General features: G+C 40.8%; 1 protein-coding gene across 6 annotated transcripts; it reads right to left on the reverse strand.

The window, feature by feature from the left end:
- Positions 1-423: 423 nt before the first annotated feature.
- LOC119907401 (polyhomeotic-like protein 1) lies at positions 424-15,518 on the reverse strand. 6 transcript variants are annotated; one of them, XM_038725163.1, is made up of 15 exons: positions 15,274-15,518; positions 13,289-13,416; positions 11,148-11,258; positions 10,846-10,917; positions 10,552-10,680; positions 10,018-10,182; positions 9,827-9,926; positions 8,295-9,265; positions 7,206-7,341; positions 6,889-7,061; positions 6,693-6,780; positions 6,014-6,101; positions 5,205-5,418; positions 3,550-3,757; positions 424-3,194 (listed from the first exon to the last, which is right to left on the reverse strand). In XM_038725163.1, exons 2-15 carry the CDS (start codon positions 13,409-13,411, stop codon positions 3,043-3,045), a joined length of 2,730 nt encoding a protein of 909 aa, XP_038581091.1. In that variant the 5' UTR covers positions 13,412-13,416; positions 15,274-15,518; the 3' UTR covers positions 424-3,042. The 6 variants fall into 6 exon arrangements, with proteins under 6 accessions (XP_038581091.1, XP_038581094.1, XP_038581090.1 ...); XM_038725166.1 differs by having other exon boundaries at positions 5,205-5,400; positions 15,274-15,517; XM_038725162.1 differs by having other exon boundaries at positions 11,142-11,258; positions 13,289-13,413; positions 15,274-15,516.
- Positions 15,519-16,233: the final 715 nt, after the last annotated feature.

Below are 16,233 nucleotides of genomic sequence, written 5' to 3' on the forward strand. Positions count from 1 at the left end.
GCTGAAAACAGAGTTTGACAAACTCCTGGAAACTATGTTAATTTGCTACCAAATCCGATAAACTGGTCTAATCTGCCAGTGACTGTCATCAATCAATGATCAGTAATTTTTTGTCTACTTCTGTTTCAAATTGGCAAATCTGTCACTATTATTTTGAACCAAATTAACAGCGTTATCCATTATTAACCTTCACCCGAACAGATAATCTCTGTGGCACCTAACCATAATATAAGTTTAAAACAAACACACCCTATAAAACCTGTAATTGTTCTCACTTGCTAACGAGGGAATGGGCCACATTGAAAGCAATTCATGAAAAGTCTGACATGTAAATCTAAACATTATGGAAGACTTTTTCCATCCCTTATGCTAAGGTGGCCTTTGTATTTAAGTCCCATTTCAATACAAACACAGGCATCAGAATTTAAAACGGTTCCTTGATTATTTATTTGCATGATAGTGTTGTTAGCCTCGCCACATCAAACTCAGTCCCTCCAAGATTCTGCCATTTTTTTCTGATTATTGCAAGCAAACACATTTTGATTCTGAAGTAGCTCTTTATTAAAAAAAGGCCTTTTGCTGAATGCAGTTATTTTATGAGAAAAGTGCTACTTTTTGGGAGAACAATGATTAAATAAACAAAGTCGTAAAGGTCTGCTTGTTAACAAATGTTACACCAGTAATCATTGCAGAACGGAAATGATTTGACTAAGAAATTGTGATGCGCATCACTTGTAGTGTAGTACAAGTGCTCTATTTTTTGGTCTTCACAATATGACGTCTGCAAATTTAAACTTCAAAATCCTTGGGTGACTATGACATATAAACACACAGCTATCAAAGATTATTATCCTTTTTGAAAGAAAATACTGTAATAGCCACAGTCACTAACAATAAAGCCAAAGATAGCTAGCTAGAAAGGTAAATACTGTTGTTACACGCTATGTGACAAAGCTATGAGGAAGACAGCAAGTTTCCTTGATCAAGGTAGCTACAATTCAGTCACGCTTTTTGGGAAAGGCAATAGATGTCATTGCTTGAAATAACAATTGTAAAAAAGTAAGCACTAATATAAAACAAGGAATGATATGAAAAGTAGTTAAAAAACAGACAATCCTCATCTAAACCTATTGTAGAGACTAGTGAGAAAGGCCACAAGGTTCACAGAGAGATAACATGAGAGAACTTCTACAGTTAAAAGCTTAAACAAGGCAATTCAGCAAAAAAATGTGCATTTAAATATAAAGGCAAATTTTACACTTATTACAGTATAGTTAAAGGTTTTCTCATTCACACACTCATTCAGGTATGATTCACATCATATCACAAACATAGGTCCACATGTGGCTGCCAGCCTGATTTTCTTCACAGACTTTCTTATTTTGTTCATGAATGTAGCTTAAAAGATACTACAAATTAACAGCATATCTTCACATTTGCCGCTTACTTATCTGTTTCAGCATGTCTTTATTTCACTTCACAAAATCAAGCCCATGACGTTACCCTTCACTCATACGCATACATTTGTATAGATCAGGGGCAGCTGTGGTTGTACCCAAAAAAGTGACACTCTTGAAATTGCCTGACAGAACAAAATAGTCTTTTAATAATTTTGCAGAGTATAGTCCTTTTAAGAGCAGAGTCAACAAAAAGTCCTCTGTTAAAAAAACTTTAAAAGGTTGGATCTCCTAAAGATCCTCAGTGAAAAATTTGTAAAGCATTTTGCAGTAGTGTCTTATCAACTGTTGATGTGCTCTGTATGTAAAAAATAGTTTATAGATGTGAGAAAACTATATGAAACATCTGTATTTTTGCAGTTGTTTTTGCCTCACATGAAATATGAAATGCTCTCTGAGGCTTGAGGGGTCTGGATTTCATTTGGGTCATTTCTGCAGCCAGTACCCTGTACTCGTAACCAACTATACCCTGTAAATTGAGTAGAAGAGGCTACTTCCAAAATAAAAAAGCCACCATTTAAAACTGATGATGGCCATTTTTACAAAATTATTATGTTTTTTTTGTTTCTATGACATACATAAAATTAATGTTAAAAATCATGATTGCTTTCCTTACAAAATTCTTCTTGAAAGCACTTGTTATGTGACACAACGGTTGGGTAGATATAAGTTCATTACTGCATTTCTGTCCGAAGTCTGTGCTGATTGTGGCTTAAATCAGGTCAAGAGTTATAATCAAAAACTCATTTTTGAATCCATGATGAGTGTTCGACGAGATGACACTCAACATTGTTCTTAGAGACAAGAAAGAATCCCAAAGCCAAACAAGTCAGCAAATCTTTCAAAAATACTTTTCCTGTACAATATGATACAATTAATAATTAGTAGTGTGTTCATCTGTAAGTTTATTCATTATTTTGTTTCCTTTTGAAGATTCTGTTGAACTTTAGCAGAAATATGAGATGTAACATAAAGATTAAAACAGCCTCGGTTAAAGCCTGTGAAATGGGCAGCCCTGTTTGTACATAATCTTAAAAATGTAGGGATACTGTGCAAGTAACAACCCTCACCACATATTACAAGTGATTCCTGCGTTGAAAATACATTCAAAACCTTCATTTTTGCATTTTACAAGACAGGCACAAGACTGTACTGTAGTTGTGCATCTAAAAAGCAAATTGAAATCACTTGGTAAAGCCTATTTCTGACTGCAAGTACTGATTTTGCGCTGAAATGACATTTTCGGTAACATGTATCCTTACCAAAATACAGCTGTTGTATTTCGCAACGCACTGACATGACAGCTTTAAACGGGACAATACTGTAACTGTAACATTACCCCTGTGCAAGTACGACATTTGAAAATGTGGTAAAGAGTGGACAAATCAAGAATATATTCAAGTGCTGCAGCTAGCTAAATAGCCTTGGCTTTTGTTTTGCAAATGAACTGTACCTTATGCATGCACCTGCAGGCCTCTGACTGCTCTGGGACCAGTTCTGTATCTGAACTGGGTGCGGAACAGGAGTTTGGGGTAAATGCCCAGGGCTTGACTTTGAGCATTGTGGATTTATGGAAACACTGACATCAGTCTCTCAGATTGTTAATGTGGGCACAGATCTTGAGAGCAGGACCTAGCTTGATGTTCATGGTGGACATGAGATGCTCCTCCTTCAGCAGCAGCAGGGCCTGGCCGTCAATCTCCTGCGACAGGAACTGGGAGGCGAGCTCCTCACAGCCTGCGAAGAGGAATATAAACAGAAAGAAACATGGAGAAGGAGCGACAAAATCAAAAAAATAAGGATACGGGGAAAAAGTGCGATGACGTCAAATGATTCACTGATTATAAAAATGTGTGACTTTTCAGACTGCTATTCTTTTAAACAGCTAGTCTCTTCATCTCTACAGATGACTTACTGTACACAACACCAATCTTGAATGCTTGTTAACATAAAGACTTATTATTAAAACATCAATAATTCAACTTAAAATAAGCATTCATTACAGACACTAGTGTTACATCCGGAAGTATTTAAATTAATTTTGTTTCTAAAGACATTCAACATGCACAAAAAGATGTAATCCGCTTCCAACCTTGTAGTGAGGAAATAAACTGCGACACTTCCTCCACGCTCCACTGGGCGGGGCTAGCGGGCAGGCAGCTGGGTGCAGAACTCTCCGTTGGGAGCGGAGGAGGCGGCTGGTGGCAGGAGGCTGAGGAGGCGGGTGAGAGGGACATGGGGTCATCTTCATCCTCCTCTCCACTGGACTCCTCATCTGAATGGCTGGACTCTGAACGGCACTGCAGGGAGGATGAGGAACCCGTGAGCAAGGCATTAAGAAGGGCTCAGTGGTTGACCGTGGAAGCCTGTGGTTGCACTGGATTGTCTCCCAGTTTGACGGTGTGTGACTACATGCAAAGATCAAAGCTGTACGAAGAAACAGTCTTTATATATATACCCAAAATGACAAGTGTCTGCATTGAAAACTCAAAACAGTTTGGCAGCATCACAGAGAGAATGTGAGAGTGTGATCCTTGTTATGTGCTTCCTTTGCAAAAACCTGCTGTGCCAACTTGCAGCCAATAGGTGGCAGAATGAGAATGAATTACTGAAAGCTATTGATGGATCCATAAACTGCTTTCCATTTCCTTTTACTCATTTAGCTGACACTTTTATCCAAAGTGACTTACAATTGCTATATATGTCAGAGGTTGCATGCCTCTGGAGTAACTAAGGGTTAAGTGCTCAGGAACACATGGATGGATTTGTCACAGTGGGAATTGAACCCATGGCCCAAAGCCACATGTCTTGTTCACTGCGTCATGGGACCTCCGAGTTTTCCATCTCAAAATATGCCCAGCCCACTGTCTAAGTCAAAGTTCTGTGGCTGCTTTTATGTGTTAATACGTTCATATCTGTTGTGGTTTTACTGCATTTACACATGACACTATGTGGCCAAAAGTATGTGGACATACGTCTCCATATATTCCTTTGTACTTTTGGTCTAGGGCTTTTTTCCTGGGAAAAGGGAAACATACAGTGATATTTTAACGATATGATATATAAGTGTCCTCCTAACTTAAGGACAGGGGAGGGGCGGACACTAGGATTGGGCGATCGTCTTTATTTTCATATCGTCTGATCATGGCTACTTCAGATCACCAATTGGCGAGCTGATGGGCAGGGGGCGGTGTTACGTTGCAGCAAGTCAGTGAAATGCCAGCTTGGAAGCGAGCAAGCGGAGGTGCTGAGTGAATCTATGCGCAGCGCGAAGCTCCACAATGAATTGATTTTACTCATTAAGTAGTTTATAGTAGGCTAGGTGGCGCTCAGCATTGATATTGTGGCATGTCGCCACAAGTAAATCAATGAATGGGAAACACAGTGTGGTCCAGTGATAATTTCGACACCAAATTGTGGAATCTTCTTGGCAAATTGAAACCTATGATCAAATTACAAAATATTTCTGTTGAACCCTTTGCTTAATCCACTCCAGCCTCCAGCAAGACCAGATTAACCAAATGTAGCGCATAGTTAGCAACAACATACCATAGATTCATTCTGGATAATGCAATTACTTCACAGTTTGTATATATTAAAACTGTAATCTCTGGCTTCCACTGCTTGAGGGACTGCTTGTGTGTAAAAGGAACACGGTACATATAAATGAGCACTGAAACATTTACCTGCATAGGCTAAAATTGTTCAAAATTTAAAAAATAACTTGTTAATTTCCCTCCTTCTCACCTTGACAGGTATGGGTCTTCCTGCTATCTTGGCACTGGCAATTTCTGAACTTGTCCTCCTGGGAACCCTCCGCCTGGTTATTCCACCCTCCTCATCTGAGTTGGAGAAGTGACCATGGCCTTGATCCTGATCAGGAGCGTGATCTTGACCTTGACCCTGTCGCATGCAGAAGTGCTGCCTGAAGCTGACGTTGTACCTGGGGAACCAATACATACTGTATCGTAGACAAAGAGTGACATATACGGTACTGAAGCCAAGACGAGCAACACATACAGTTTGTATCTCTTTGCACCATACGCGGTAGATAATCTACACGCATGTAGTGGGCAAAGGGACAAATGCAAAGCAGAAGCAGAAAATGTAAAATCATATGCTGACAGCATACTGTTTCAAACAATGCAGATAGTCCATTGTTTATATAGTGAAACACAATAAATACAATGCACATTTTAATATGGAGCAAATTCAAAAGAGGAAAACAAATTTACAAAACTAACTGCACTTTGACATGAAAACAGACATACGTTTACATGCCATTTATGTAGAGAAAAGTGGATGAAGTGGCACTATCACAGTATTCAAACACAAGAATAAAACATGAGAACAGAAGACATACATGCTGTGAATATACAGCTGTAGCCACCTGAGAATTCCCACACTGCTGTCACACTTTTTAAATCATCTGTTTGTGAAAAGTTACATAATCTGTTGTTTCTTTTTTAAAATGTGAGCGATATAAATCTACAGCAGTTTTTCTTTTCTAAGATGGCTCCCACTGTATATATTATATTTCATGCATGTTGAAGTACCTCTTGGCACAAGTCATGGAGCAGAACCTTTTGGTGCCTCTGAACTGGCTGGCTGGAGCAAAGTTTTTACAGTACTCACACTTCAGCACTGAGGGGAAAGTTTGGAGAGAAAACAGAGCAGATATATATGTAAATCTATAATTTATACAATTTGTAAATAGATAAATGTGTTGAACTACTATAATGTTACATGAAAAAATCCAGAGAAAGACACAGAACTGCAAACACACACTAATAACAACACACTTTAAGGTTCTCCTTATTCTACACCAGAAAAGAAGACTGTAATGGTGTTTCACTGTGCCGTTATGCTGCCTTCCAGCCAGAGGTGGGAAATGTTGTAATTGAAACCTCTGTACATTCCTGCGGCCCAGCTTGGACAAACAAGGGTCATTTGGTTGCAAATGTAAGATGCAAATGTAAGATCCATATTCGTTACATTTGGCAAGGTTAACTAGCAGGTTAGCACAGACAGTTACCTTTAAGTGCAAATTATGTCCTTAACTTTTAGCTACAAAGCTGTTTAACGATTTTGTATAATGTTGTCAAACTATCATGCCCTGCAAACTGCAGCTCAAGTGAGAAATCCCAACCACGTTTCTCACTTGGAAAATGGCAATTTTCTACTCTCAAACATGTCTGGAAAGCAGCAGTACTTTCAGAGCAGTTTGGCAGTTACCTGTTGCTGTTGTAACAGTCTCTGATTGGTTAGTGTCTGGACTGTCATTAGTTAAATCCTCAGCCGAGTCCTTTACTGAACCACATACCTGTAAATCATTCACAAAAAGCATTAAAAGAAGAGGTTGGCAACCAGTGTCAAACATGTGTCTTGTGCCTGAAAGGGGGATTACAAACTACAAATCCCATGTACTCACAGGGAAAGGCTCTGCCCCTTCCTGGATGACGAAGCCCTCTATGAGGTGTGTAAGAACGTTTGGTTTAACCACAGCTTGAGGGGGAGGAGCTCTCTCCCCCTGGCCGCAGACCCCACGGGACACTGACAGCACTGGGGAGGGACAGGAGGGGGCGGGAGGAGGAGCACCAGACCCTGATGGGGGAGAGAGGAGCAGTAAAAAAGCATTGTGTTAAATTCATCATGTTTTCTGTTGTGAGTCTGCTGAGAACAATTCATATAAATGTGCTACCTAATTATTCAGGAATGTTCGAGATTTACACGTTTCTATAATGTTACCTGCTTCAATTGGATTTGTCAGGAGTGCTGGGGTGTGATCTCTGACTGGCTGGAGCCGTGGAGGGGAGGGGCCATCTTCGTCATTAGCTGAATTGGAGTCTGATTTTCTCTTTAGCGAGCCAGTCAACTGCTTTCCCTAAAAAAAAAAAAAATCAGTTTAAACAGACGAACAGATGAAAAGACAACAGAGCAGCTATAGGAAGAGTTAGTTATCAGAATCAGAAGGAGCTTTATTGCCAAGTATTGTTTTACAAATACAGGGAATTTGCTTTGGTGTTAAGGTGCTACACGCAGACAGCTGACACAAATAGATGTAGAAATATTTAAATATGTAATAAACAAATGCAAGTTATATAAGAATAACAGAAGAATAGACAACAACTGACAATATAAAATAAAAATAATAATGGAACAACAACAACAATTTACAATTAACAACAAATTAACAACAAATATGTGCAATGTGCCAGGTCCATGCATGATATGACATGAAGTGATATTTACATGTGCAGAGACGATTATGTCAGTGGCCCGGGCCTTGTTGATGATATTTATTTTCATAAATATGATAATTATATTAGTCAGGAGCAGCTGAGGAGGGATTTATTTAGAAATTTCAAGTAAGGAACTTCTATCAGGCTCACATAAGACTTCAGACCACCACTGAATTGATGATATTCTGTTTCCTGAAGCAATTTTAGAGGAGAATAATTGTTTTGGGTTGAACTATTGCAACTGTCTACTGTGTACATATGAAATAGTCAAGTTGAATAATTTTTATTTATACATGTAACCAAAAATCACAAGTTTTTTTAGCCTTAAAGACCTGTAGGGTATTTGACAGCCTATATTTAGAAAACTCTATTTGGATGAGAAATAATACAGAGTAAACATAATCGCCAATGCTACAAAGTACTAGGAAATAATAAAAATATACTAAGAGAGAGGTGAAAATGAAACCTATGCTTATAATAGCCATTTAAATCCCCCCTCTAATTGGGATAACTAATGTAATTAAATTTTAAACAACACACACTTAATTAGTAAGGATTGTATGAAATCTTGACTAATTAACAGTAATCAGCTGACCTGTGGCGTCTGACTTCCCGATGAGTCCCCATTGGTGGTGACTCCAGCCGATGCTCCTCTCTGCTCCTCCGTCACCAAGGGGAGGGAGAGGGAGGTGCGAGGCCTCGAGGTGGGAGGAGAGGAAACGGTGGGGGACTGGGAGGAAGCAGGGTTCGAAGCCAGGGGTCCATTCTGACCCTGTCCAGAGTTTTGATTGGCCTGCGGATGCACCTGAGAGACCTGAGCCAATGGGGGAGCCTCCTGGGGCGATTGAAGCGTCTTTAGCCCCACCCCTCGACCCATGACCCCGCCCTCCCTGGACGCAATGGACGCCACCATGGTGAGCAGGTTGGACGAGCTGCTGAGGACAGCGGCTCCATCCTGGCTGCAGTTGCCCCGGGCCAGCGCCAGAGCCTGGGTGTTGCCCAGCGTGCTCTGCCTCGCCCCCACGATTTGGACTGGGATGTGCGGCGGCTGGGGAGGCTGGGCCGAGCTGCTGGTGGGTGGCGGGGCGGGCAGGATGGGAGGGGGGTTCCTAGAAGGCAGTTGGAGGGGTAGTCGGAGCCCCTGCAGAGTTTTGGGTTGGATGGGGATGGGTCCATTGCCATGGCCTGATTTCTCAGCACTTAGCGAAGTCTTCTGCAGAGGCTGCACCACCAAGGTTTGAGCGTTGACTGCTGGTTTGATGGTCGCTGTGCCAACAGGATACCCGTGGGGCTGGGATGCTGCACTGGACGTTAGGACCAGGGTGTGTGCTGCTGTGGGAGCGGTGGTTCCTGTGGCGAGAGTCCGGGTTCCGTGAAGCAGGAGTTGGGAAAGAGGGATGGAGGACGAGGAGGAGCCACCAGCAGAGGAGGAAGAGTGGGCTTTGAGGTTGGTGGGCTGAGGGTACGTTGGGATTTTAATGTGGGGAGGCTGGGGCTGAGGTTGGCTTGGCTTAGAGGGGGACTGGGAGTTTGATTGGTGGGAGGGCTGGACGAGGGAGTAGGCAACTGAAAGAAGATAGAAAAGTTACACACCAACATTTATTACACTTGCATTTGCATTTATTGCACCTGCATTAACGGTCACTTGCAGGCAGAACAAACAAGCCGTAAACACAACAAAGATATTATCACCTGATAAAACATGATATGGCAAGGGAGCAGAGGCTTATTTACACATTCAGCTGATATCGAGTAACATTATCAGTCTTTGGAATCCAAGATTCACTCTCCTTCTAGCTCTGTTTTGCTTCTTTGATCTGGCCAAGATGTATCACTTTACCAGCTAGTTGCTAACTTGGTCTGTTTGCTGGGCAGGTAGTGTAGTGAGTTGAGTCAGATGATAATTCTCTGTGGGTTAATCAGTATGAGTGACCCCTTTCAAGCATTTGATCCATTGTTAATGTAAAAATAACATTTATTGCAGCTTTAATAAAAGTGCGTGATAAAATGTGAACATATGCAAATACATTTTTCAGATTTTGCACTTTTGCACTTCAGACCATGATTAAGCCAATTTGTAATGTTACAAGTAACAGAACCTGGAATGAAATACAGTTTTCAGGTCACCTTTCCTTTCCTCCCTACCCGAGTCACTCCTCTCTGGCGCTTCAGTCTTCACTCCAACGCCTTTGGGACTGGACACACCTCGCATGGCTAGATTCTGCACCTGGTGACAGAAAAAATGTAAGTAATCGGCTAAAAAGACACGTAGTTATTACTCCCCTCAAATCAAACATCAACACATTCATTCCACAAACCTGGTCAATATCTGATTGGCTGCTAGACGTGGAAGTCGGTGTCACTTCCTGTTGCTGTTGCTGAGCCTGGGGCTGCTGGGTGACGGTTGCCACTGCAGCGGTTGCTGTGCTGCCAGGCATAAAAATGAGCTGTGAGGAGATGGGGGCCCTTAGGGAGCGGTTGACCTGCAGGACGACAGGACAGCCATCAAACACGCAGAAACCCAGCTAGTTCTGGTGTCAAGTATAGAGTGCACGTTCATTTGACCTTGACGGAAGACATACATTAATCAAACTGCTATAAAATCAGTAATGAAAATGTCCACACCCTGCCTTATGGAGCTGCTATATATTATGCTTAATACTTACAATGTTTTGGCATGAAAATGATCTGATGACAATTAAAAAAAAATACTAGTTCACGAGATTCTAATCATGACAGAAGGTTTATCCCAAAATACTTGAAAATGTATAAAAGCACTATTCTCTTGCTATAGTGTGTTAAAACTAATTCATTGCAATGCAGTCTTTGTCAAAGTTTATGGTGTAACTCACCCTCAGGTACATTTGTCCCTGCCCCCCTGCCGTCCCACTCAGCAGCACTGATTGGCTGATCGTGGACGTTGCTGAGGCGCCGATAGGACGGCTGCTGGTTGTGGAACCTGATCCAGATGTTACACTGACCTGTCATATGATAATGAGTAGCTTTAATGTGTAGAATGTATGTAGTTTTTTTATGCATTACTTAGAAATGTAAGTATAGTAGGAGAAAATGCGATAGTGATACTGGTTGTCCTTGCAAGTGGCAGAGTGCAGCCATTTGAGTGTAACCACAAAGACAGTACATACAGCTGTGGTGCTGGTGGTCTGAGGAGAGCTGCTGCTGGAAGGACTTGACTGACGACTTGCAGCCAGAGTAGCCTGGGAGGAAGAGGAAGAGGAAAAAAGAGGAGAAGAAGAGAGATGCAATTTGAACCTACTCCAAACAAAACCAAAAGAGAGATGTTTGCAAAGGCTGTCAGTATACTGAATGACTCACTGCAAGCCAAGTCCAATATACTGAGTACAACTCCGAGTAACTGAAGGATCTCATGAGTCACATGATACTATTTGTTGCAAGATTATGAATGACATTGCATACACACCTTTACCTGTTGCACTGCGGCCAGGTTCTGCAGCTGGGCGTTGCTGATCTGCTGTTGCAGCATCAGCTGCTGGAAGTATTGAGCTGCATTAGGCTGCCTCTGTAACGCCTGCAGGGCCTGGAAGGAGGAGGAGAGGAGACACATGAAAAATTATAGGGGCAGGAACGCCAACAGAGAAAGAGACGTCGAGAAAAAAAGGGGAACATGAAGATGAGACAGCGAGGATGCAAATACTACTGATGTACTGAAGGATGATAAAAGAGACAACTTGAGAAAATGAGATGAAAACATTACAGCTGAAGAAGATGTGGTGGGACGGAGGACAAAAAGATGTGGGAAAATTTTGGAAGAAAAAGGAAAGTACAGTGCCATGAAAAATGAGAGAAGGAGGAAGTGGAGTAAGAGAAAGGAGGGCAGAGAAAGCAGAGAGGGAGGGATGCTGTAGCAGAGCGGAAGGCCTCCTGCCAGCTGCCTGATGTATGAGCAGAGGCCCATACAGTAATAAGTTGAGGCATGAAAGCGAGCATGGCGGGCTGGATTAACGTGTGCAATGTGACAAAGACAGATGGCTGTGCAGGGTGACAGAAGCCAGAGAAAATCCCACAAAGCTTCCATCAACCCCAGCACGACTCAATTTCTTTCTTCACCTCCCTGTTTCAGTCGCTCTCCATCATTTTCTGCCCATTGGCTCACACATAAATCATAAAATATAAAGACAAGAGTGCTTCTTCAAAATCTTGCTTATACACAAAGCTCCGTTCACACTTCCAACAGGAATCGTCGTCATATGAAAGCTGATGAAGTTGATGAGAAAAAACGACAGAATTCAATGAAACATAAACTAAAAAAGAAAATTATAAATATTTCGCAGCTATTACATTTTTATTTGTAGTCAGCATTAAAAGTGAAAGTGTATTAGCTAAAAACACTTTAGTCAGATTGTTGCTCCTAGAAATACCAGGTCAAATTAAAAAGGACAAAATTAATTAAATTCATTAATTAATTCCTCATTTTCTCAATTACTTATTAAAAATAGACTTCTAGTTTTTGGCTCACACCTGACATCTGATCATCAGACAGGCAGCCTACTTGTGGTCTTGTTGGATGCTCCAGCTGGACATTTGTAAGGGCATTTGTAATGTCCAGCATAACAACTCACAAGTCATTTTCATTTACTGGCAATCCTCAATTTTGCTTCTCAGCTGTGCTACTGGAGCGTGATCCTCTGGGTGAAAAAGATGCACAGTTGGGTGCATGATTTAGAGCGAAGGACCGAAAGACTTGACGAGGGTCATGATGGGGGTCATTTAAAGTTTAAAGGGAAAAAAAAGAAAAGGTTGAGGTTAACATAAAACATATTTCAGTAGGATGAAAATTAGTCCTTTAAAATTTTTGTAGCATTGGTAAGTGTAGTTTTATGTCATCAATCCACAATAAGACACAAATAGCTGAATAATCTCACAGCATTTACAACTACAGCAAACAGGTGCAACCAGACCCACAACCAGAACTGCAGCATCTTGCCTGTTTATTAATAAAGCAGCTGACAAAACAACATCAGATCTGCAAATTTAATTAGCAACAGAGCAAAATGAGACTTAACAATGACCAGAAAAGCTAATAATATAACAAAACAAAGTGTATTAGTGATATAGCCAGATTAACTATGACTGTGCTGCCGAGTAAATCTTCTTCATTCCCTTGATGCACCTGTCGTCGTCCTCGTCGGTAACGCAGCAGATTGGCTGAGTCAGCATTAGCAAAGAAAAACACTATTATTACTATTATTATTTTATGTGTTGCTAACTTGTCAAAACTGTAATACCTTCTTGGTTTTAATAAATGTGTTGTAATTATTGAAATAAAGAAATGAAAAAATAAAAAAAATTGCATTCCTTATAAATAAACAAATAGTAAATATTAGCAGTGCGAGAGAGGCTTTTGATTTAGCCAAAACTCAAAGGATCATAATTTAGCACACATGGTTTTAAAATGAAAACAATGTTGTTGATTTTTTGACACGCCTTTTGGACTTGTCAGGTGACAAGAGAAGAAAAGCTGGTGATGGTGAGCCAATGAGAACAGAATGAAAGTCTGTGAGCAAATTCGCTGACAGCTCATGCACGCATGCATGCACACCTGCATACCTGTACAGCCTGTCTTTCATATAGAGACATGGAATTCATTGGAGAGGGGCGGGAGCTCGTCCCAGATGCTGCGTTCCCATTGGTCGAGGCCCCCTGCTGGTTCTGCTCTCCGTCTGTCTCCATGGCTGCTGAGGAGACAGAAGACAGAAAAGCCGTCCATCAGTCTGGGAGAAACACACACTACGGTTTCTCTGTGAGAGCCCAGCTGATGAAAAACCACCCGTCACTGTTCCTGACAAACACCATTCTTCACAGAGCCTGCACAATACTCACTCAATATTTCACTAGGTGTTTGACTGATATAGTCCTGGTCACACTGATATGGATACTTTTAGACTGACGTTGAAGATTACTGTTTTCGTCTGAGGCATTTTTAGGCACCACATCATAACAATTCATTTACAACTGTTTTCTTGCCGAAAAGAAAAGAAGAGATCGGACACTAAGCTCTCTCCAGTAGAACACAGGGTGGTAAATATATTGTGCACGCTGCACCTTATGAAATGCATGCTTACCCAGAGCACATGAACAAGGAAAGGCTTTTGAATAAAAAGTCAAATTAGAAATGAAAAGCAAAACTGAACAATTACTTAATTACTTAGTTAACTGTGTTAATAAAATGTATATATTTTTTGTAGCATTTCTAAACAAAAAACAAATGAGATTGATCCGATTCAGTACACAGAATCCGTAAATAAATCCAAGACAACGTCATAAATGTTTTTAGACATTAATATGGAGCATTCCAAATGCAAGTTGGTTACTTGACATTTTTTTCATGTTTGGTTGTATTTGTGTATTATAAGATGCAGCCGTGATTACCAAAATACAAATTTACAATTGCAAATCTTTTTTTTTAATCATTAAAAATCCATTTGTCACTAGTAGGCCTACTGATTTCATTTAAAAAGGTGTATTAACGGCATAATATCCACAAACAGAAAACAATATCAACTCCAATATATATCAGTCAAACATTAGCTGCAGGGTCGTGATGGTTCCCAACATGAATGACTGAGTTTGATTGGCGCTCAGCTGTTGTATCATACCTTATATCAAACAACCGACAATGGGGCTCCATGCTAAAACTGTTTTTAAATTCAAGCAAGATATTGGTTGGGAAATTGGTGGATTATGGGTGGAATGGCAGGTGGTGAGGTCCAACATCAGGCACAATACATTCACTGTCTGATATTAGTTTTTTTTTAATTAAACACATACAGTAAACATTTTTTATAAAGGGCCTCTTAAGGAGCTGGATATTTTACAATTGAAAAATACACTTGTCAATGCTCTGTTGTCAAACCACAGAGCAACATTTTTTTTTCTGAATTACTTTAAACATATGTTATTATATTGTATTTCTGCACTGCAATTTCTTGTGACTTATTGGCTGACATATCTGGCAACATTGATATATCTTGAATAAGCTAATATTATATCAGCCCTATATTTCAATCCGTATTTGTTTAACTGCACATGAACGCACCTCAGCAGAGATTGGAGCAACTAGATTAAAACAATTTCTTATAAAATACATTAAAAATACATACACTGGCCTCAACCCCCCCCCTCCACCAAAACGTGGTCAGTGTCAAGTAGGCCTACAGAATGTGCATCTTTGCAGAAACTCTTTTTATTTTTATTTTTTTTTGTTACAAAATACATCAACACATGTAATTGTTTTGTTGTAACGTTAGTTTTGAGTATGAGCCCTATCCATTTCATCCTTGCAGTATCTTTATTACCCCCCTCCTCCACACACACTCACACACTTCATTCTGTCCCAGCACTGCCAGTCCGCTAGCTTCAGCCTCCACAACCTGAAAAAGCTTCCCCTTCAGCTGCATCCAGCTTCCATTAGCTAGCTACCCTCCATGTTTCAGACCAGTTAACACTAGATCTACCGGAGGCTACTCCTCCTAGCATCCCGCTAACCGCTGCTGCTGTCTGGCTCGTCAATGGGGCTCTCGGTCCGTCCTTACCGTCACCGGTCCGGGTTTCTCAGCCTCCTCCTGCACCGGCTGCCCGCTGCAAAACCACTCCAAGCGACTGAACGGCCTGCGGAGCCTGCTCTTGTTGCTTTTTTCTTTATTTATTTTTTTGCTTTGCAGGATGGCCGCAGCAGAAGTGCTTTTAGTGTTTTGCATAAATTTGCAGCTGATGTGTTGTTGGAGGGCAACGCCTCCTTCTTCCCCTGCTCTGCCTTTTCCGGCGCGACGGAATGACGGAGCGGCCGGACGGAGAGAGGGACACCTTCCCCCCCCCCCGGTTCATTCAGGGCCGGACCGAGCTGTGCTGGGAGGGATTCATAAGTGCACAGATTTTAATTATTTTTAATTTGATGGACATACAAAATACAAAAAGAATTTTCTTTTAGCTAAATCATAGGAAGATGTTGTGGAAGATGTTGTAAACCCCAAAGTGCCCTCAAATTCCAAAATGCCAAACAATGCCAAACAATGTCTTTTATGGATTTTTGTTAATGAGGATGGTTTACATGTTTTCCACATGTGTTGCTATTTAAACATTTGGTTGAGAACATCTTATTTAGACAAATGGAACACATCAGACTTTGTCCATATTAAAAGATATGTCCCTAGATTGGACACATGTATTTTCATATTGTTATTTGAAGATGGACACGTGGCCTTCACTGTCTGACATAAGAAATATTGGATGCTCAGAACTAAGGGTGATCATTCAGTTTAGACAAAACCAGCTACCTTTTAAAGATCAATGGTGAACTTGTTTTGCTTTTGAAGTCCACAGTATTGGCTTTGATTTTTATCATATTAAGCTTGACTGCAAAAAAAATATTTTTTTTTGTGTGAGATGGATTTAAACTGGCCCTGCAGAGGTTGAGATATTCTGACTGCCGGCTCAAGATCCAAAATATGATGGATACTATACTTCCTATAATGCAACTCCATTATCTTTTATTA

Source organism: Micropterus salmoides, unplaced genomic scaffold, assembly GCF_014851395.1.
Source record: "Micropterus salmoides isolate LMB-PRFRI ecotype aquatic unplaced genomic scaffold, ASM1485139v1 Ms_hic_scaffold_17, whole genome shotgun sequence".
Lineage (NCBI taxonomy): Eukaryota > Metazoa > Chordata > Actinopteri > Centrarchiformes > Centrarchidae > Micropterus > Micropterus salmoides.

What these genes read in the sequence shown, in the direction of transcription:
- LOC119907401 (XM_038725162.1), bottom strand. Translation starts at nt 13,411, where the DNA reads ATGGAGACAGACGGAGAGCAGAACCAGCAGGGGGCCTCGACCAATGGG. An exon ending in AGACCACCAGCACCACAGCT is followed by an intron (nt 10,681 to 10,845) that starts GTATGTACTGTC and finishes ATCATATGACAG; the next exon opens with GTCAGTGTAACATCTGGATC. An exon ending in GAAGACCCATACCTGTCAAG is followed by an intron (nt 3,758 to 5,204) that starts GTGAGAAGGAGG and finishes TCCTCCCTGCAG; the next exon opens with TGCCGTTCAGAGTCCAGCCA.